The following is a 22898-nucleotide window of genomic DNA, read 5'->3' on the forward strand; positions in this document are numbered from 1 at the left end:
CCTAGCCTGCCTTGTCCCCAGTGCTTGGGCGGTTCGGCTCTTTTGTTTAGTTAATTGCAATGAGTATAATGTACTAGTCTCTCGGAGGTCCACGAAAGACAATTAGACAATCCCAAGAATTTAATGAGACACCACCAGCCCAATCCCCCATACTCTGCTTTGAGAAACACCCTGCTCTCCGTTGGCACCGACTGTGATGTAGTGAGGAGGGGGTTGTGATGCAGGTCCCTGTCTGTGTTTGTTTGTGTGTTTACCAGATTGTTAGTCTGCCCATCAGAGAAATCACCAGAGAATGAAAAGACCCAGAGAGATAAAATACAAAGGCAAAAATAAATAAATAAATAAATAAATAAAATATATAATAAATAAAAAAAATCTAGATTTAATTCTACATTTATATGGCACGTTTCCAGGCCTTTTACACCACGGGATTCTCATCTGAAGAATTGCTCTTCCTGGACAGGACAGACTTCCCGGGAATGTCCATGTAATTATTAAGAGCGATTATCCTGTTCACCCGGTGAAGGGACAGAGCACTTGACAGTGTCATCCCCGAAAGGAAGAGGGATGGCTGGGGGGCCTGGGTGATAGACGAAACCTTGGGTGGCCCTTTTAAGGACTTCTCCCCACTTCTTTCTCTCGCTTTTTCTCTGTCTTTTTTCTCTCTCTATTATTTCTCCCATGGTGTTCCCTTACTCCGTCTATTTCTGTCTCTGTTTCTGTCATACATTCCATCCTCAACTTTTTCCAAGACCTCTCCCTGGATCATGCCAAGATAGGGGCAGCCTTTAAAACAGTGGAATTATCCATAAGTGATTCATTATATCTCTCTTCACCTCACATGGAGATTAATTAATAATATCACTCTGCCACTGTCAAGTGCCTGTAATTCACAGCCTTAAAACCTACACGTGTACCACATCGTGAAGGGATGAGTTTTTTTCCTTGTTTTCCCTTCCTCTCCTCTATTCTTTATCCCATTCCTTTGCTTTTTTTCCTCCCTGGCTAATCATGGTGTTACAACAAAAGACGGGGCTCCATTATTGCATGTGTGCGTCCCAGAAGAAAGGAAATGAGAACGGGACAGAGGGTGGCCGTGGCCTGACACCGCACTATTAATCTTCCAGTAAAGCCTTGTCAGGCAGAAACGGACACAAATGGATCACTCCCATTAACTGGGGGAGTGTAGGTAAGGGCTTTAACAAGCGTTTACCAGAGTCCATTTTCTCACTAATGAAGAGGGGGAATACGCGACCTCCCAGCCAAATCTGCCAGACCGCACTTAAAGGTCTGGATGGAGGAGAAAAGGGGAGAGGAAGAAGAGCCAGAGGAGGAGACAAGAAGAGAATATGTGAGCATGGATAAAAAGCTCTGCTTGCAGTGCTGACATGTCGTATCAGGTATGGTGAAATGTTTGGTCCACCCCCAACCCCATGGCAGTGAAAGGCCTCTGCCATGGGGCAGCTGTATTCTCACCTCCAAGACGTGTGAACTTCAGTCTAGATCATCATGGCTGCTTCCCACCATGGTGCAGGAGAAATCAGAAAGGTTAAATACCTCTTGCCTTTCTGAAAGTCCAGCACTGTCATCTAATCCCTTCCTGCTAGTATGACCACATGCAAGCTAAACTGTGAACAGCCATTTGTGGCTACAATAGATTCAGACTCACAGTTTGTCCTGTGGCCTTCCTTCCAATTTCTGTAATAGATATTCGGGCACAAGGGTGCACAGTTGTCGCATTCTTTGACACCCCAGTCTTTTGGGAAAGAGACAGAGGGCCCCTACGATAGGTGTCATCTCATAAGGGGTTTGCATTTATGCGCTATGTTTTAAACATGTGTCTGTCATCCTCCCGAGCTGTCTCCCGAGCTGTCATGTCTGTGGCCAGAGTTCTGTCCACACAGCCCTGAAACCTGCTGGTACTGTGGCACAGCTCTCCGGGATGTCTCGGCATCACAACCACGATCCCAGAGGGCTGTGTGTGTTTTTTTTTTTTATACATGTGTATATGCATGCCTGGTGTGTGTTTGTATCTGTGACTTAGAAGGAGAGAATTGGACGTTGAATTTCTAATGCATGATGTCCCTCGTCCCTTGACACGAGCTGGATGGGCAAGTGATGGTTTGGAAAAAGCCACATGATAATAAGAGATGTGCTGGAAACATATCAAGGATCAAGCTGTGGTGGCACAGTGAAATTCATCACCGCCCCTCCAGATGTCAAAGTGTTTTAGTTTAAGTCTGTGAACACGCGAACAGATTCTTCAATAATCAGAGAAGTTGCTCTAAATATACCAATAATGGATTCTTCTACTTATTTACCCACAGTGGCTTTCTCCAAAATGATGTCCGTGCATGTGCTGTATGATTGTCTTTCCGATTGTCTTTCTCCTCAGCTATGAAACCCCCGTGTGAAACTCTGAAACTCAAATGGTTGACAAGGCAGTGATGTCACTAGATGGATGCATTTGGCTGTTATTTTCCTTTGTGTCAAGCAGCTGTTAACAATGACACCAGTTTCCCGGCTATGGTCAGATCAGCGGAGCAACAGTCATTACGACCCAAGCGATACAAGAGAGTGAACAAGAGAGGGGAGAGGAAGAGAGGTGCGGCTCAGCCCGTTTGTCTGTTATCACAGTCTCTGTATTCCACAGGCTCCCAGGGGAAACTATGAGACAAGAGGAAGACTTCACCTTCCTCCTCTCAGACCCCCCCTACCCCGCACCATCTTTCCTAGCACTCCCGCTCCTCAGCAGCCCTCCCCTCCCACCCCCACGCCCCAAACATTTTTAATTATATCTTCTCCCAAGTAGTGCGGCTCAGTAACCAAGGAGCTGACATTGATGCATGTGCTGATAAATCCGCAAACACTGGAAACAAGATTAACAAAGATTTTGAGGAAAGGGTGACAGCTAATTTTGCGCAATGGTCGGCGCCTCATTCAAGAGTGATGTTTTTGATAGAGCGAGCCACGCCTGAGAATTCATGCCCCACACAAGGGAGGGGGATGTGAACGTAGCACGAGTAGTTCCGCGGCATTTGCACTTTTTAAATTGTTCCTTTTTTATCTTTCCCACTCGCCGTCACTTCAGTAGTCTGTCCTAGTCTTTCAACTCCCCCCGCCGAGTATTCTGCTTGTTTGTTTTTTCTGTTTTTTCATCTTGTTGATAGTGCACCCATAACTTCACATAACATAATCATGTCCAACATAATTGGATAATTCACTTTACTTGATTGTCAACACATTTTGCCACACATTGCATAATTCATATTACTGAGTGAACCAGGAAACATAAGAAAACATTAACTGATCAATAAGATAGTGTTCATTTTTTAATTTTCTGTTTCCCAAATAACACAACTGCTCAGTGATGACCACAGAAATGGCTTAGGAACAGACAGAACATTCATTCAGCTTTTTTTGTCTGTCTGCGGGCATTTATTCAAGCGTTTATGTGTGTGTATACGTGCCAGTGTAATCAGTGTGATCTAATCAGCAGTGTGTATTGTGGAGTCGGTGACATACCACTCCAGGCCTGTGGCCCTGGTGTCTCTGAACTGACTCTCAACCCACTGAGACACCGATACACGCTCCTGAGAAAGATATCAGTCTGCCTCATCACACACACACGCACACACACACCACACACCACACACACCACACACACACTAGGACAGAGAATAAGGAATAAGATAACAATCATACTTCCACAGCTGATTCTCTGTTTTCTCATCGAAGAAGCCACACCACCCTACCTACTTCTTTTCTCTCTTTCTCCTCTCTGCAGCCAATTTCAGGTCTATACAGTAGAAACATGTTGTAGATTTCTTTTGTTCTTTTTTCCTACCTCCTTTTTTCTCTTTCTTTTTTTTCCCCCCATCTCTTTATGTGATGTCTCCCCTCTCAGAATTGCCTCCCCTGTCTTCATTTGTAGGCAACTGACAGCTTCTTTCACTTTTTCTTTGTCAATTTCTCCTTCTCCCTCTCTCTCTGTCTCTCTTGCTCTCTTTTTCATCTGTCCCCCCCCCCCCATCTGCTTTCGCTTTTGTTTGTTCGGCCCCTCTCCCATCCCAACTTGATAATGAGGAATGCAGTGTGACCCTGACCTCCATCGGCCCTGCAACCACCTCCGACCCCTCCAGGTGACCTCCAGTCCCTATTTTGACAGCTTGATTAATTACCTAGTGTTATGATTTATGAGAAAAGCAGAATGTAAAAATAATAGACAACAGGTGGTCTTAAAAAAAAAGTAGTAGATTTGAAAGAGCCTCTAGTGAGGATTGTGGTGGTGGTGGGGTTGAGGGGGTTGGACTGTGTGTGAAAGAGAACTGAAGAGAGAGAGGATGTGTTTTACAGCCGCTTTCCATGGCTAATTGCTTTCAACCGTTTTTGAAGGCTACATCGGGTTAATAGGAAAATGTCTATTGCTCCATGCATGGTTTCCTTAGTTGCCATAGCATGGATTTCTCCACGTGTATTTGGCCGTATGGTGAGAGGATGAAGGGGATTCCAACATACATGCGTAGCTCCATGTGTGTGCTGTGGAGCATAAACCCAGCCATGTGGTAATGACACTATGGAAAATGTGCTGGAACACACAGACACACACACATATACACACAAATATTCTCCACCACCTCTTTTTCTAAGTTACATCCTGTGAAAATAAGCAGAGTAAATGGCAGGACAGAGAAGTCACAGTGTTTACCCTTAACACTTCAAACACAGCTTGTGATTGGCTGTGGCGACCTCCCCTGACTCGAGGACCTGTGGTGCAGCCCCACTTAGAGAGAGGTCAGACTCTCTTGGACTATTGGACTGTGTGTATGTGTCACTGTGGTTGTGAGTGCGCTAATACTGTGGCCTTCAAATTTATTGCCGGTTGCATGATTGTAGCCTGTTACACTCTCACAACGTACAATGCCGTTGCAGATAGAGATGAATTTACACATATAAGATATCAAAATTAATCTCATGAAAGGTCACATTTAACATGAAATATCTCACACACACACGCCTCACATAGCAACAGTCAGCACTGTCGGCAGGACCACCAGTTCTCTCTGTGGCTCTCCCTCCTAGGTCACAATAACAGGGCAGGGGTGAAGGGATTTCTCTTTGACCTTTGACCCATGGAGGTCATAGTGTTCCTGTGATGTTCAGTAAGATTAATACCCTGGACGCAACAGCACGGTCTCATTATTCACCAACACAGTGCAGATTACTGGGAGATGACACCCAGTCCAGCACACTGACACATTTTTTTCAGCACAACTAAGTGGTCGAGAATCAATTTTCCAAATAAAAAATACTGTGGTTTTTCTTCATGAATGGCACATTCTACATGCCAACTATTAACTATTAAAACATCATCGCAAAGTTATTTCTTTTTTTAACCAGATGGATGTACTGAACCGTAAAAAAAATCTTTGTAATTTACCATGGCACACACATGTACTTGTGTATTATTTCACCATGCTGATGGGTATGGGCCTATAGGTCTGTGCATACACATGCTTGCATACATGTGTTCATGTGTCTGCAATGTTTAGATGTGTCCTGCCATTGACCCTGGCGGGCTCAGTCTGTACATATGGTCATGCGTCTCACACCCACCGTGTGTTCATGTGTGTTAACTCACTAACTACCTGTCCAGATGGTGAAGTAGAAACATTCATCGACAATGTACTTTAACAATTCATGTGTTGGGGCAAAGTCTTTACTTCAATCGAACTTACTGTTAACGCACAGCCACTGTTTTATCATCATCAGAAATGGATATTTTACTGTCATGGCAGAGGTGCCTCACTTTTGACTGGTCTTGTGCAGCAATGTTTTTACTTCTTGAAATTCCCAGCGTCATTATAATCATCATCTTCGTTTAAGATCATACTCCTTCCTTCCTAGGCCCACTGAACTCAGGCTTTGTCTTTCTTCCTTCCGTGCACAGTTATTAGTGGCCTTCAGGACAGGGTTACTCCTGGGACTCGTCTTGTCTTCCTTCTTTTTGTAGCTTTTCTGCCTCCCCCCCTCCGCTCTCCTCTCTCCTTGATTCATACATTAAATAGTTAGGCAGGAGGGCAGGGAGGCACCTATCATTCCATGATCTATATCTCTCTGTGCCCTCATTAAAAATACATGTGTATGCTTAGGGGAGACAATATAGAATATATAAATCAAAATGCTAACGGCATCAGAATAAGCCTCCTGTATTTATTTCCCCATAGCTTTCCCTCTGTGGGCTGAGAACTCTTCCTGCTTACTGTATTTCCTTTTTTGTGTATGTGGCAAGCACATGTTTTATACAATAATATTAAACTAGACTGGAAATATTTGTTAATTTATTATGCAACTGATTTGATCATCTGCCCAAGCAACACTGCATTTTTTTTTTTTACTTTTCCTAATTGTTAAAAGATTGCAACGTAAAGAGAAATAATAAAACTTTAGGAAACATTCATACATTTACATGACTGCTAAGTGACCACAGAGCCGATTTCCCATGTGGTGACACCGCTCTAAATTTCAGTGTCTTTGAGTTTACATTCACAGTTGCGTCTTTGCAAATGACACGCTGTTCCTGTGTAAAAAAGTTGACAAATGACTTGTGTAACATTTACTTGCACAATCGATAGCTCTGACAATTTCCACCTGGACGGTGATTAATGCTACATCCACCCCCAATCTACCAACCCCCACCCCCAACCCTGCACCTCCCTCTGTGTGTGTCGTGCTGAGAGCAGATGAAGCAGGCCTCCGAACTCTGTGTGTGTCAGCGAACATGTGTGTGTGTGTGCGTATTTATGTGTGTTTATGTGGCAGTGTCTGCCCAGACGCTCGGATGCTTCCTCTTGATCAACCATCAAGCATAGATTCAGTGACGTTGAATATAGAAATAATTACATAAACTGGCCTCGGCGTTACACTGAGTGAGTTACTCAACAGTTTGTGTGTGTGTCATTATGTCTATCCTTTCACAAAGGTGCTGAAAATAGACAGGTCGGGAGGAGCAAGACAGGAAGAGAGGAATAGAAAGCGAAACAGAGAGAAAGAAATGTAAATGCGAGCATGAAAAGAAGCTGAGGCATCAGGGATCAGAAGCTGTGCTATTCTCTTCACTTCCTCCACCCCACTGCTCCACTTTGAACTCATTTATAAATATTCAGCTCCACATATAAACAATATCCAAATGAGCCCAGACATTCATGCCAAGGTTAAAAACTCTGCTGCTTATTACAGACACAACTACTTGACTAGCTCAAAAGGTTAGCGTCTTATTCTGACCTAAACTATTTGTGCTCATTAAGATCAAGAAAAAGATAATCATTACCACAGAGTCTTATTTACTTTGACCAAATTAGTGAACGACTACATTAGTGGAAGCGAACACCGAATGTAGTCTTTGAACTTGAAGTGAAAAGTTGAATCCGGAGAAACTTAATTAAATGTGTACTCTTTATGAGAGGAGAAACCAATGCAGTGGGCAATTTGTTCAAAATTAACTCAGAGAGCAGATGGGGAGATGAAGCTCCAGTGTGTCTTACTTTTCCTACGTAAACATTTATGTTGGCTGTTCAACTGATTCGCTGAGCATACAGGGATGTGGGGTTAAGCGGTGGATCCAAAAAAAATGCAATTTGAGCTGTATGAGATGTATCGTATGTATGTAGTGCGATTCGTACCACTTTATTCAGAGGAAACATGTCTTAACCTAAGTTGTAATTTCACCCTGTTATTTTTTCCATGTATTACTTTAAGTTTTGGTGTCTTTTTTGTGAAACTGAAAGATAATGATATTTAGTTACATTTAGGTCTTCTCTGGCATGTCCCCCGGGTATCCGTAGTTATCAAGAGGATGATTGATTTTCTGCTGACAGGCTGATGACAATCCTGTCTCATCCCTTCTCACATGACCCCTAAGATCCACACATGTCTTTTCATAGCCCCTGTGGTATAGTAAGTACTCTCCTGCCCTTCTGCTCTCAGAGAAACATAGCTGTGTGCTCAGAGGGTATGGGGGGTCTCAGACTGGTGCTGTGTTAAAATGAGAAAGGGGGCACCGTGACTTAATCTGACACTACTGTGCGATCTGTGTGGTATCTCAGCCTCAGGGAGAGGGGGAGTGGGAAAAAAGAGAGAGAGAGAGAGAGAAAAGAGGGGGATTGGATGGATAAAGGGGCCCTGCACGCCGAAAAAGCTCACGTAGAGATGGAGACAGACAAGGTCATACAGAGCATGGTGGCCCTGACAGGGAGACAGAACAAGAGTGTAGTCGTTATTACAGTATGTACCTTCCCTCTCAGCTCCTTCATGCCTCTTTATTGAGGAACAGTCTACCACCCCCCTCCCTTTAAAATGTTTTTTTTTTAACTTATATTAAATGTCACTGCAACCACTTGTAACTAAAAATGCAAACAAGATGCAACGGCAACGCTTTGCTTTCGATTATTTTCCAACTTAGCCTTTCTTCTCGGTCAGCCATTGTGCCTCGTTCAGACCTCAAACCCGACTGCAGCCTGCAGACATCCCTCCCCTCCTCCTCCTCTTATTGGGTATGCCATGCTGGGTGACCCTTTCCCCCTTGTCAGTCAAGCCTTAGTAGCGAATCGGGAGCTGCGTATTGCTGAAACAAGGAAGTGGAGTGACGGCTGTTAAGAAAAGGGAGTGTTGCTTGCCCTGATCTTAACAGCCCCCCGACAGAAAACTAATAAAATAAGCTGCCCAAGAGCCAATTTTAATAGACACCTATAGACTGCATGCTGATTCTTGAGACATTATATGCATGCATACGGATACAAAAATGCATTAAAATACAAGTGCGATGCAATGAAGAGCATTTATATGCTCCTATTCAGCCACACATACAACCTCAAATTCACGCAACCATACCATCCACTTTTCTCACTGCATGCACCCGTGACCGCTATCAGCCATGCTTTGTACCTGTCAAGTGCTGTCCTTTTCCCTGTGCCCAAAGCCCTGCTCACTACATGAGAGCTCTCACATCAAAGCTTCGCTGAGCTCCACACGCACAGATGAAACACCCTCTCACTCCGGCCGCCTTTCTCCCCGCTCCCGCACATTAGACACATTTCATTTCATTACAACGCCACTGGAAAAATAGAGGTGCTGCTGTCTTAAAGGGACATCTTATTTACTCTCCCTCACACTTGTGTACTCACTCACGTGCGGACACAGACACAGACACACACGCTATTTGCTAATAATGTGAGTGGAAGGGAAAATAATGATCCGTTACCATCAAAGTTCAAAGTGGACAAACGGCATCCAATTTAAGCATAAAGAGGACACATCAGTGTCATCAAATAGTATTGACAATATTGTTAAGACAGCATGTTATAGCTCTAATTTTGTAATAATAAATCACGACTAATGCTCAAAAATTTTTTTAAATTACAGCTTCATATATGTATTCTTTTTTTTATTTAAAAAAAATTCCCAATACCTTTTAGATTGTAAACAGAGTTTGGTGTTTTTTTTAAGAGCTTCACAATGCCGTATGTGGATAGATGGGGTGATGATGGAGGAAGGGTTTCATCACGATGATGAGACAAGCGCTGGTTTCCGTAGCAGCGGCAGCCTTTGTTGTGCTATCTGGTTCGGGACAGGCCGACAAAGGAGTGCTAAGGAGCGTCCGTAGCGGGGTGATGGGGGTCGGGGTGCCCCCCCTTAGAGGGGTCGGGGCGACCCTCTTGACCGCTGGCCCCAGGGCAGGGATTCAGTGTGGTGGTGGCACAGGGGCACCCACAGGGCATGGGAAGAGACTTAGCCTACACGCTGCAGCAGAAAGACAAGTCTGACCCAACGCTAGAGGACTGTGTGTGTGTGTTTTATCTGAGACAGTGTGTGTGTATAGGACAAAGGCAAACTGACCCAATGTTAGAAATCTGTGTGAGAGAGATTTAGTGGCATAAAAAGCAGGGTGACCCAAGGTTTGCAATGTGCATTTGTGTAAGATTCAGACTTTGACAGCACATCACAAAACAAAGATCAGATTTAGCCAGTGTATTCAGAGTGTGTGTGTGTGTCGGTGTGTGTGAGACTTAACAGTTAGCGCAAACACACAAAGACTGAATGACCTACCTCTAGAACAGTGTATGGTAGAAAGATTTAGCTGTCACAAAACAACGCAAAGACTGGGATGATGAACATGAGTTCTGTGGGAGAAATTAGGCGTGCGGGATTTGAGTTGTTTAATTTGAATACCATGTTTTTTTCTTTCAACACATTTATTTTTTATGTAGATCGATTTAGTATGTCCAATTAGCCAATCATAGTGGCATGTTATAATCTATTTTTAAACTCTTTTTTTATACATAAGAAAAAAATACAATTATCACATTTATAAAAGAACCATATTTTAGTTTGAGTTCAAATTTATTTCAAAAAACGTCAAGAAAGAAACTTCCCCATTTGCTATGTCGTGCTCAGTCCACTTGCCTCAGACTCATGGTTGTGTATTTGGTTGAGAAGAATAAGAGGAGGAAGTGGCTGGGCAGGGAGAGCAGTGTTGTCCTGACATCAAGATAGACCTCTCAGTGTTCAAATAAATGATGGTTTCCGACATAGAGGTGAACTCGGCGGCCCTGCTCCTCCAGACTAAGTACGCCGACAACACTGGTTGCCTTTACAGCAATGTCCTTCTGGGTGACTGGACAGCTGAAAGGGTTAGCACTGTTAGCTCGGTTAGGTGTGTTAGCCTCTCCAAAGGAAAGGCCATAGGCTATAGGCCACTAAGGGTTGGCATAAGGACGCTAAAGGCTAGGAACCAGACTACTTGGGCCACTTGAGGTTAGCATTAGAATGCTTAAGGCCAGGAAGGGTTATTGACCAGTCAGGGTGAGGCTAAGAGTGCTGAAGGCCAAACACCGTTGTAGGCCACTCAGGGTTAGCATCAGAACACGTGGACCAGTGTTGCTAAACCATTAACTTTTGGCCTTGTGAACCGGGATTAGGGGAAAGGAAAAACGCACACAAAGTGATGTGATAGTGGTTGAATGCAAGAGGTTCTTCCTGTTCTTTCTGTCTTTCTGTCCTAATTTGGGGAATTTGTTTACAGTGTAGTGTGCTTCTCATTTTGTCTTTGTTTAGTTTTTTTTTCATATTCATATTTTAGTTTAGTTTTTCATTGAAACACTAATTGATTTTAAATTGTGTCATGTTGCTCTAAGGTTTTTGCCACAGGCTGAACTGGTCTTGTCAGTTATTTTATCAGGCTGCCACCAGTGGGCAGTGCCACAAAGCTGGTGTGGATCCGGTTAGACTACATTTCTCTGTCTCTCCTTCCTTCTCTATGTATCTTTGTCTTATCTTTTTTACTATCCATCTATCTCTCCTCTCTCTGTCCCTCACTCTTTCTCCCCTCTTTGTCTCTCTCTCTCTTTATTTTCCGCTCTCCCTCAATCGCTCCTGCTCCTTTTTCATCTGGTCATCCATCTGTCTGCATGTGCACTTGTGTGTCTGAAATTCAGTATTTGTGTGCAAATGTCTCTGTGATGTCTGAAGGCTAAATTTAATCTCTCTAATAGATCCTAAACCATTACCTCTCCAACTTCACCCCCACCGCTTTATATGTATGTACATATACTCACAAACTCATGAAAACACAGGTAATCTACCTAGATATAAATCGTTTGCCAAATCGCCCTACTTATCTCAGAGAGAAATACAAAACTGAAATATATTTCATCATCATATAGTTGCTGCTATCTACCAGAAAATTTTCAAAAGCTAAATACATTTGTTGAATTTTAAGTGACATTTTAAAGCTGATGAAATAATGAGAAAACACATACTTTAAGTTCGATCACGTTGAATTTCCATCCCACTTAAAAAAAGCCTCTTAAGATTATTTTGAAGAAAATACTATTACTAAGTTTTACATTACAAATATACCCAGTAAGGGAAGGATAGCCTTGTCTGAATCTGAAAGGGAGTGAGAATCAGACTAATTTTATAATCTGAATAAGTGAGAAAGTGTCATTTTGTCGTTGTCAACACACGGCAGGTGCTAAGGGAAGGGGTGTGTGGCAGGTTTGATGTCGATGGGCACAGGAGGGACACACACACACACACACACTGCGTCAACGGAAGACAAGCACATTGTGTTAACACTTATTAAGGAAGAGAAGATGTGCCGCCTTGAGAAGACAGTGTGTGCGATGGCAATTTGCAGTGGAAGCTGAGCGACGCCGCCTCTCTTAACTCTCTCTCACATCTCCTAAAGGTCTTTTTGTCAGCACTGATATCTTTCATACTCCTTAGTGTGTGTCTTTGTGTGTGTGTGTGTTTACACAGGCACATACCCATACATTTGAGTCTTGGGGTGTGTGTGTGTATGTGTATTCACAATGGGGGTTGTGTGTGAAAAGCACAACTGCAGTGAAACAGGAATCCATCTATTTCCTGCTTAAGTTTCAGAGTGCTTGGGACAATAAACACAGTTAATTAAAAGGCTTGAAAGTTGAAGAAGTCACTAAAGGCTACAAGAAAACTTCCTTTTCTCCATAATACATTTCCCATCTGTCATTCTCTTTTATTATAACCACTTGGGTTTCTTTTTTCTTATATATACAGTATATTTCCTCTTTATTTTAGCTATTAATTTTAATTTTTGGCATTTTGAAGTAATGTATCAGCTATCAGTGTTTATTCAAAATTAGTTTTGGTGTGGAAACTTTCTTAGCTTTTTTTAAAATTTTGTGGTGCTCTTTTGGAGCTGAGCTTCATTTGGAGTGCTGTCTGTAGAAGTTTCAAGTCAAGTACACACAAACACGTGCACATACACACAGATGCGTATGCAGTTGCAGCTAACTCTTGCATTGAGTGATGGTGGGATCGATTGGGTTTGATATTAAGTGACACATGGCCTTTGGAGTCACTAAATGCTATTCACCGACTGAAACCACCGTCACTGAATTCCAATCCCTCAGTTATTTCTCAGGCTTGTCCCTGCAGTGACACTCTCTCCTCTGTCATTTTCTCTACTGTTTCTCTCTGGCTGGATTTGCATCTTTTACTCCAGTTATCTAACAGTTGGGGTCTTTCAAGTGTTGTTCTTGTATTATTTGCTCTTAGATATCCACTGCCGAGCTCTTCTTTATACCCCATGAGCCCCTTCAGGGCCTAGATTGAGCAGGAAAGTTGCTGAACTGTGTGTAGCAGATATTATCATGCACTTCTCTGTCAACTTTACATTGTGGGTTTGACAAAGTTTTAAAAAAACTGCAATTTAACCAACACAAAACAAAAACCGACCAAAAAATAAACAATGTGTAATGTTACATTTTCTACAAATCTCACACATACACACACACATATCTTTCTGGCTATTAATTTGTCTATTTGTGATGCATTTATTTTATAAATATAGATAGAGTTTTCTCAACTATAGATTTCACTTTTATTCTTTCATAATGTGTTTAAATTGCATTTAATACAAACTGGTGAATTTTGTATATTTATTTTGCCTTATAAAGCACTTAGTAACTTTGTTGTGAAAAGGCCTATACAAATAAAGTTCATTATAATGTATTATATATACAGAAATAGATAAATATATTAAATATCATGAATGCTGAACACTTAATATGAACAGTATCTGATGTAGATGATGCTGATGCTATGGCTCTAATACACATACTTATGTTATCTGTTTTAGGAGGGCTATAGCGTGATGGTGCTCAACCCCAATGAGAACTACCTGGAGGTGGAGAAACCGTCCAAGTCCTCTCCTCTGCCCTCTCCGACCGAACCCTCGGATGAACCGGCTGAAAAGAGGGAACGCAAAGATGACAAAGAGGGCAAGAAGAAGAGAGAATTTTATGAGAAGTACCGCAACCCTCAGAAGGAGACAGAGACTGAACGGACCCCAATACGGGTATGTTGCAGAAGGAGGGAGGGACATAGGGATGGAGCGAGGGAGGAGAGACAGGAAAGGAAGGCAGGAAAGACGTGTTTAGTGAGCCAGGGTGGAGGGACAGAAGGCTAGATGTTCATCAAAAGTAGACATGATGGGGGAGGGTGTCGGAGTGACGGGGTCGTGGTCATTTAGGGTCATGGGAGAAGGTAGGAGTAGACCTAGGTGAGAAAATGGGAGGGAGGAATTTGGGCAAGTTTGGAAGAGACAAAATAGGCAAGAAGGTGTGGAGCGGAGGATGGTGGGAGGTGGCTAGCTGAGGAAGCGAGGAAAGGAAATGTTAGGTAACGAGGGAGGAAGGGAGGATGGGAAGCAGAGGGAGAAAGAGAGGCTCTTGTGTGGTCAGCCTGTGTGTGAAGAGGTTGGCTGAGCTCCAGTCGCCTCTCAGTGAGCAAGTGTTAACCACATGGCTACCTCCCTCTCTCCCTCTTTCCCTCTCTCCCTTTTTCTCTCTCAGATGGTGGGCCGGTCAGTGTAGCTGTGGCCCTTCACTCTTGTTGACCGCTGGGATTATTATCTCCTTAACACACACTCTGCAAACACACTGCAAAATTCTTATCATGCGACACTGACCATACATCCCCTAATCATACACACACACATATACAGATGCACATACGTACAGACACACGCACGTGGCTGAGGGCACCTAGCTCAGCCCGTTTACCTTGTGGCCAAACAAAGGAAGTGACCCTTTTCATAAATGTAGTTCCATTGTGAAAATAAATATGGCCAAAGTGACGTGAGATACAACAATATTCTTCCCTTCATAGGCAGCTTTTGTTTTACCCCTTGCCAACAGAATTCACAATTTGCTGCTGCGAGAAGGTCCAGAATTTTTTTTTTTCTGTCTTTTTTAAAGGCTCTCATTCAGTAACATGTTAAAAATTACAGGCAAGATGAGCTACACGTTTTCCTGTCGCAGGGTCTTATACATCTAGAGTGTCCTCATCGATTATCTGTGTCTTAGTTTAGTTTATGGCAGTAGAGTCCCAGTAATGCATGTACGTTTGTGTGTGTGGGTGGGTGTTCGTGCATGTGTGTGTGTGTGTGTGTGTGTGAAAGACGTCAGTCTCTAATGTCTGACAAGAGTTAGGGCTGCTGTGGGACAAGCGGGCGGTGTGTGAGCTGTCAACGCAGACTTTTTTTTTTCTCACCCCCCTGGCAGTATCTTTACAGACACTCTAATAAGGGATAATTAGCTGCAGCGCTATCTTACTCTGTCGCACTTCTTTACATGTGTGCTGGATTCCCCATCATATAACTGATGAACTGGCTTTGCACTATCTGACATAAAGGTCTTATGGTAAACAATCCCTAACGCCTTGTAATGTAATTCAGTTACACTAACTTGCTTCTGTCAATTCTCTGAGTGGCTGATAGAACTTTCATATTTTTTATCTTATCTTTTATTGTGAATGCAATGCAATCCACATCTTGTTATACTTGCAACGATGGGAGCTTGTATTAATAACTTGTTTTTATTTTAAAGGTATAACTTGAAGGATTCTCTATGACATAATGATCTCTTTCTTCCTCCAACTCTTTTTTTCTCCATATGTCTCTCTCTTCTTCTCTCACTCTTTCTTTCTCCCCGCTCACCTTCTGTTGACTGAAATCTTTCGCACTCTGTAATGTTAGCAGTGATCGTTAACACAGTCCCAACCAAGGTTTCCCTACCCTACGAGGAAGTACGCGATATTATTCACATCTTGATATTGAGCTCATCTTGCTTTCCCCATGCCTGCATAATGCATACCAGACAGGGTCAGATGCATTGAGACAAAGGCGATATACAGCCATGGTGTGTCTTTAGAAATACTGTGCAGTTAAACAGTCTTGGCTTTTCACAACTCCATGAGATGGGGGTCAGGACAGATAGACAACATAATGAGTTAGGATTTAAGAAAATACCGCACCAGCCTATTTCCATGTCACTTTTTTTTCTGTTTAATATACGCTAATAATTGATTTAGCGGTTGATACCAGTGCAGTATCCAGTGAAAGGAGAGAGATGGTTAAAAAAATGTTTTCTGTGTCTATATTTTTCAGACCAGCAGGCTAATACAAAATTATCCTCATTAACCAGAAAAATAGGGGTCATGTAGAAGGTTTAGATTTTCCAGCCAAATACACTTGTCCTTAGATGCAGGGATTGCAAGACTCAGGATAAAGATTAATGAGTGAGCAGGTTGGCTCTGTGTTGGTGCCCCTTGAATTTTGACCTTTGACCCAGAAGTCAGCAGGATGTTAGTGTGTATGACCTCGCCTCTATCGTCCACGCCTCCTCTTGCACCGCTTTACTCTCCACTGCTCTGCCTCTGTCCACCTCAGAGTAAGCTGTCACACACATACGAGCACGCACATACACACATGCAGATATGCAAAGACACACACACACACTGGCAGACAAAAGAGTAAAGGAGGTGGAAAAAGAACTAAGGTTTTGACATTTGTGTGTGTGTGTGTACGTGTGCGTGCGTGTGTGTGTGTGTGTGTGTATCCTTTTCTTTTACCTCTGTTAGTCGGGGTGGGTGGTGAATCAAATCAAACGTCTTTAGCAGGGCTGTTTTCATCTTTTTTTAACAACACCCACCCAAGACACGCGCATTCACACACACACACAAACCTTTTTATTCGCTATACCTCACACTCTAACTCCCGCTGAGCTGCCAGACCACCTGCACACAGCCATTCAGTAACACACACTCTCAAATATATACCTCTACTCCCTCTAATATAATAAAATTTGACATCATATAAAAAAGCTTAAATCAACACCTGTTATACTCTGTATTTATACCAAAAAGACCCATACAATTACAATATGCATTCATTTTTTATTACATTGACTCACAAAGACTCACACACACACGCACACACACATGCACACCAGTCCCTGATAGAGTTGAGTTGATTAATACGCTTCCTTACACACATTAATAAGCTCTAAACTGCTTTTAGGATTCTTACTTTTTAGCCTTGGGTTCATAGTGTGCAACCTCTCAACCTTATCTAATCCCTCTTCTCTCCTCTCCTCCAGATCACACACCACTGGGCCATGTTTAGGGGGATGTTGATGGAGGAGGGAGAGAAGGAGAGAGCACAGAGGGTGGGATGGAAGGATAGAAAGTCTGATCGGAGGGATGCTGTTGAGGATAGTGGAGGGGTGAGTGGGGGGTGGGAGGTGGGGTGGGGGGGGCTTTCTTAGCACTTTGCCATATAGAAGTTTGGGAGTTCACTTTACTCTGAATTTTAGCAGTAATCCAGTTAGCTATTTTCTGTCAGCCAAGCGGAGGAATGGCAGGAACAAAAGGCACATTCATGGGCTTAAGAAGCTTCCAAAGAGTTCACCCAAGGCTGGCTGGCTGGGATTAGGCCAGCAGGCCCTGGAAAGAAGAAGGGAAAAAAAAGAGCAAAGGGGACAAAAAACAGAGCTTCGCCTTTCTTTAAGCACCACTTATTTTTATAAATGACTGGAATACTTTTCTCTTTCTCTCTTAGTTTTTTATGCTTTTCCTTTTAACATGTCACATTGAACGTTACTTAAACGTTCATAGAGTTGGACAGAGAAGCCTTCACTCCTATAGCATTTTGAAGTAGCAGGTTGAGACTATTCCTTCTCTTCTTTTTCCCCCTACTATATTCAGTTTCAGTGCAACTTCAAAAATAAGATATCTGTATGATGGAGATTGGAGAGGGTCACATCACATCCACTTTCCCTATATTTGTTCATTTGGAGTAATAACACCACAATGGAGAAAACATTGGGGCACTTCAGTGTGCTTGTGTTTCTACTCAAGGCATTGTTTAAATCCCTTGTCTTAAACCATTTTTTACCATTCGCTCTGGTTAGCATTGACGTAAGAGACTCTCTTAGCAGTTTAAAATAAGATTTGTAGAGTGTGTTTCCTAAAGGAAGCAGCATTATTTAGGTCCTACCTCTCCAAGACCCATTACTCCCAGTTGCAACTGTCCACAGAGGCCAGCGGAGACCCTTGTTCTTGTCTGTGTTTAGCAGATGATGTCCTGTTCCCCCATGTTCACACTGTACTACAAAATGTCCTGAGGATTCACTAATGTACACACACACACACACACACACACACACACACACACACCAAAACTTGATTATAAACATTAAGACATGGACACACAAGCACACACACTGGTAATTGTATTCGACATGGCGCTACAGTTTTTCTCTATGGGACTGGGCTCTTTTGCTCTTTGTCACCTTCACCCCTTTGCCCCAATTGGTGGCCCACAAGCAATTATACAGACAGGGTTTATTTGACCTTTGACCTGTGATCGTGCCAAGAAGTAAGGCTCAGCATATCCAAGGACAGGTAGGGACTTGATTAACCCCTGAACTTGGTCAGAGGAGAGGTCAATGACCAGGGCTAGAGGGCAGCTCACCTGCTTGCAGCAGAGAACAAATTGGCTAGATGCCATCTTTGTATTTGGTGTGTATTTCAGTGTGAGTGTGGGAGAGTAAAAGTTTTGACCTGTGTGCATGTCTTTATGAGCTACCCTTTAATGGTGGTGGTGACGTGTGACATTTTTTAACTTCGGCTTTATCTTCTTGTATTTGAATTAACTGTATAAGTGTCATTTGACTTATCAAAGTTTCAAATAGGAGTGAATCTGTGCGATTTTGAACTTGTTAGTCCGTGTGAGCATTTCTGTGTTATGTGTAGTACATAGCATATGTGTGTGCTGGCATACCTGTGTGTTTGTGTGTTTGCTCAAGGCAGAACCAGTGTAGCTGGTCTCAGATCCCTGCTCCCAATCTTCTAGTCAGGTCAACCATCAAACACATCCATCCTGCCCTCCCTCACACCTCCCCACCCACTGAGCTCTCTCTCCTTCTCTCTCTCTCTCTGCACACAATCCTGTTGTGGATACAGGCTGACCCGAATAAAGACATACACAGACACACACAGAGACTTACACACACACACAGCACCTCAGGGTCATCCTGGAACAAACACAGCCTTGTCTGCCTGCCCGCTCTCCTTTGCCTTATGTCAATTAATGGCTCGCAGTAATTTCACCTGACAATCCGGGCAGCGGCGCGAGGCTAGCCGAGATGTCACAGCGATGACCTTTCTGGCCCGCAGCCGCTCTTTTCTAATAAAGAATCTCACAAACCCACAGCAACTTCCTTTGTACTTTGTTAATGAGTTATTGATTTGAAACAATGCCCTGGCAAATATTGTCAGAGCAGACTGACCCCACCAAGGTCATGCTATTTTATTGTATACAGTCTGTGAACGCTAATCTGCACGTGGGATGACACGTACACTATAGTATTTCTCCTTTCTCTGGCTCCTGCTCTCTCGCAGTCACTCACTTATTGCAAAGTCAAATAACACACCTACACATACATTTCTCTCTCTCCCTCTCTTTCTCACACACGTGCACACACAGTTTCTCCCCTCTTGTTAGTCTTCCACATGTTTTTCACCTCATTCTCCCTTTTCTCTGTCTCTTTCTCACATCATTATATTCCCAACCCTCCATAGGTACTATACCTGCTAATTACCCACAATGCCACAGTCATTATTTTCCCATCTCTGCCACTAATTTGCTCCATACCTTCTACCCCCACTCTAGCAGACCCATCAGCTCCCAGACAGCTTCTAGCTAACTTCAGCTCTCTGTCTGCCTTAAAAGAGGGTAAAGAAAGAAAAAAAAATGGGAGGGGGATAAAAAAGGGAAGGAGATGGCGAAGGAGTACACGTCCTAGACATTGATTAGAATGCAATTGCAAACAGGTGTCGTTGAGGTCCGTTTTTTAATTGTGTGCACAGAGACGTGTACGCAATCACACTCACACACCCGCACACACAAACACAAACTAACTCAATCTAATGACCTCTTTGCTAATACCAAACATGCAATTATATACATTGCTTATTTAATATTTAATCATTGGGGCAAATGAAAGCAATCTTGTATTGTGCTGATCAGGACATATTAAAGAATATAATGACTGGGCCTGCTGGTGGGTTTACTCAGTGTGTGGCCTGAGAGCAGAAGGGGACTGAGAGAGAGATCGGTCAGACATTTAGAGTTTGGGTGTGTGTGTTCATTTTCGAGAGCGAGCGAGAGAGACAGAGAGAGAGAAAGTGAGAGAGGCTAATTTGGGTAATTTGTTTCTACCTCTTCCTTTGGAAGCAACTCTGGGGTAATAGTGTAATTTGATGTAGGTTTGTTTTACTTTTAATTTCATTTCAGCATTGGCTCTAACACATTGAAATACTTATTGACATTCATGCAAGATTGAAACCAGCATTGCCCAAACCCAATAAAGTTGTTTAGGGATCCCGTGACACTGTCCTGACACTGCTGGCTCCCACTGAAAGGTTTCTGAGTGTAAAAAGTATAATGGCTCTTATCCACTAGATTCCTTCCGGTCCACACTGCTCACCATCTCCCAACTAGAGATTCCAGCCTCCTCAGAAGTTCTCTAGTCCTGTGTGGTTTTGATGACTGAGGAGGAGGAGCAGAAGGGAGGTGCAGGGAGGTCTGAAGTGGTTGTTTGTCAGAGTGTGTTGATGTTGTTAGATTCATTGTTTCCTGTGTTGGTCAGACACTGGGTTTGTGTTGGCGTTGGGGCTGTTATTCTGGCTGCAGCACACTCCTCTCCTCCACTCTCCTCTCCCTGCTTCTCATTACAGTGAATAAACACAGGGCAAGTATTGGACCGGACAACTTTTGAAGAAACAGGAGAGTGTGTCTGCACGCGCATCTGTGTGCATACACTGGAATATGCCTGTTAGTGTGTGTGTGCATGCAGTTGTGAGTTGTGCAAGTAATGGAAAGAGCTAAATTGAACAAAATCTTGAAACTGGACAGTGGAAGGCAAACACATTCAACAAAGGAGTAACAGTTGGAAACACTTATGGACTAAAAGTGGGGTAGATAGTCATGCACAATGTTGCGTAGCAGGTTGTCCAGCAGTTCTTATGGTGACGTAAGTTACACACAACACATAATCAGCGTTCTGTTCATCGGGTAGAAGGAATTTTAGATGGCTAAAACTACATTTCAGTAAGTTGACTCACTGCAGCCATTAGAGCTGTATAAAAACTCAATGTGGATGTATGTATATATAGTAGCCCTTGTATATTGCTCAAAGATGTGTTTGGCAGCATTCATTGCTGCACTGACTGAGCTGTCCAATCTTTGAGTATACGTATATCACTTTAATCACAGGCTGTGGGATGTAAGTACTTACAGACGATTGTACTATAGGGAGCTGTCTGCACTGGAGTTCATGATGACTGACAATAAATGCACATTAATTCTGTTTACATGCACATAGGTGTGTGTGTGTGTGTGTGTGTGTATGGTTCACCCTTTTTTCTCTTTTTCTCTCTCTATTTATCTCTAGTTCTCTAGTTCTCTCTGCACATTTTTATTTCTTTTTGATAATATTTAGCTGTCAGCATCTGGAGACTGTCTGGTCCTGAGACTGTCTAGAGTGCAGAGTATTTTATATTCTCTGAGGAGACAGTATGGATCATATATACTCGGTAAACACACACACACACACACATACACACACAAACAGTACATATCCTCAGTGTCCCTTGACAGTCATGGCTGAAGGATGCTGGCAACAGGTGTGCAGTTGGGACACTATTCTGACAGTGCTGACAGATGCACACACAGCATACACATACACACACACACAGACAAATATACACAAACAGTGGGAAATAAATAAATAAGGTAAGATACTGTGTGAGAGCTGGTGACAGGAAGCCGGTCTCACAGGGCGGTGTGCTCCACTGCAGCTAATTAACCCCAGGAAATAATTGCAACAATATGCAAATGCTGTTTAGATAATTCACTACACTGCCATGCCAGGTAGTCAGTCACTCTGTTGCCTGCTGCTGAGGGTGAAGACAAAGAATGTGTGTGTGTGTGTTAGCGTGAGGTGGGGTGATGGAGTCAGGAGAATTGGACCACTCACCTGTTTTTATGAAGACATCAACTGTGCAATATATGTATCTTAAAATGTGAATGTAAAATATTTTTAGCAAATAAATAAATAAATTCTTTAAAAGTGGATGTCACACAGACATCATTTTGTAATGTACAGTAGCACCTAGTGTCTTAATGTCAGGCATTGTCACTTATGGGGTGGGTGGAGAAGTGGACAAAACTGGAGACGGAGGAGCATGAAGAAGAACAGGTGGCATCAGCGGAGAGAAAGAAGGTAGAGGAGATGGAAGTAGTGAGGGAGGGAGGCAGGCTAATGAAATGGGCTTCACAGATGAAGGGTGACATGGCAGAGGAGAGAGGAGGGAGACTTCAAAGGACTTTGATGTCACAGCATTTCAGACAGACAACTCTGCTTCAGCCAGCCCCTCCGTGCGCACAGGCAAACCCACACATACACACGCACACATGCACCGATGGCAGAAGGGCAGGGCAGAGCGGAGTTGCCTGCTCTTGCATCACACTCTGTGAATGGCGGTGGGTGCTGACACTACAACCCCCTCATGCTAATCTAGCAGTAAACACAAACACTCTGACAGGTTAATTTACCTCTAGACAAACACAGCAACAAAAACACACATCAGCACATCATCAAATAGTACAAGCGCACACACACTTGCACACAAAGTTGTACACACAGATACGTGCAAGCGAAAACATCCCGTCAAATCACAAGCTGCCTTACTTTCTTCTAAAAGTGAAGTTTAAACCATATTTTCTCTAACGTGTGTGTGTGTGTGTGTGTGTGTATGTGTGTTTCACTGTCTCCTCAATTACCACCTTTAAGAGAGCGAATGTTGAAGTAATTATCTTTCTGTGATAATATACTGTCTTACTTTGTAAAATGCAAACACATTTACGGATACTAACAGGATAGTCTCTTAACACACCTGCTCTGTCCTTCACCTCATATCACTAATTATTTGTTTTGGAGTCACATTAA

General features: G+C 43.0%; 1 protein-coding gene across 3 annotated transcripts in view; it reads left to right on the forward strand.

Moving 5' to 3' along the window:
* The window catches only part of arb2a (ARB2 cotranscriptional regulator A), a 151770-nt gene that overhangs the window by 46102 nt on the left and 82770 nt on the right, over positions 1 to 22898 (forward strand). For all 3 annotated transcript variants that reach the window (XR_010931106.1, XM_067607575.1, XM_067607561.1), the window contains one exon: positions 13682 to 13900. Coding sequence is in view for 2 of the 3 variants with exons in the window: in XM_067607575.1 (XP_067463676.1) it covers positions 13682 to 13900 (219 nt within the window). In the remaining variant the exon portion in view is untranslated. The remainder of the gene's footprint in view (positions 1 to 13681; positions 13901 to 22898) is intronic.

Source organism: Thunnus thynnus, chromosome 2 (assembly GCF_963924715.1).
Source record: "Thunnus thynnus chromosome 2, fThuThy2.1, whole genome shotgun sequence".
Classification (NCBI taxonomy): domain Eukaryota; kingdom Metazoa; phylum Chordata; class Actinopteri; order Scombriformes; family Scombridae; genus Thunnus; species Thunnus thynnus.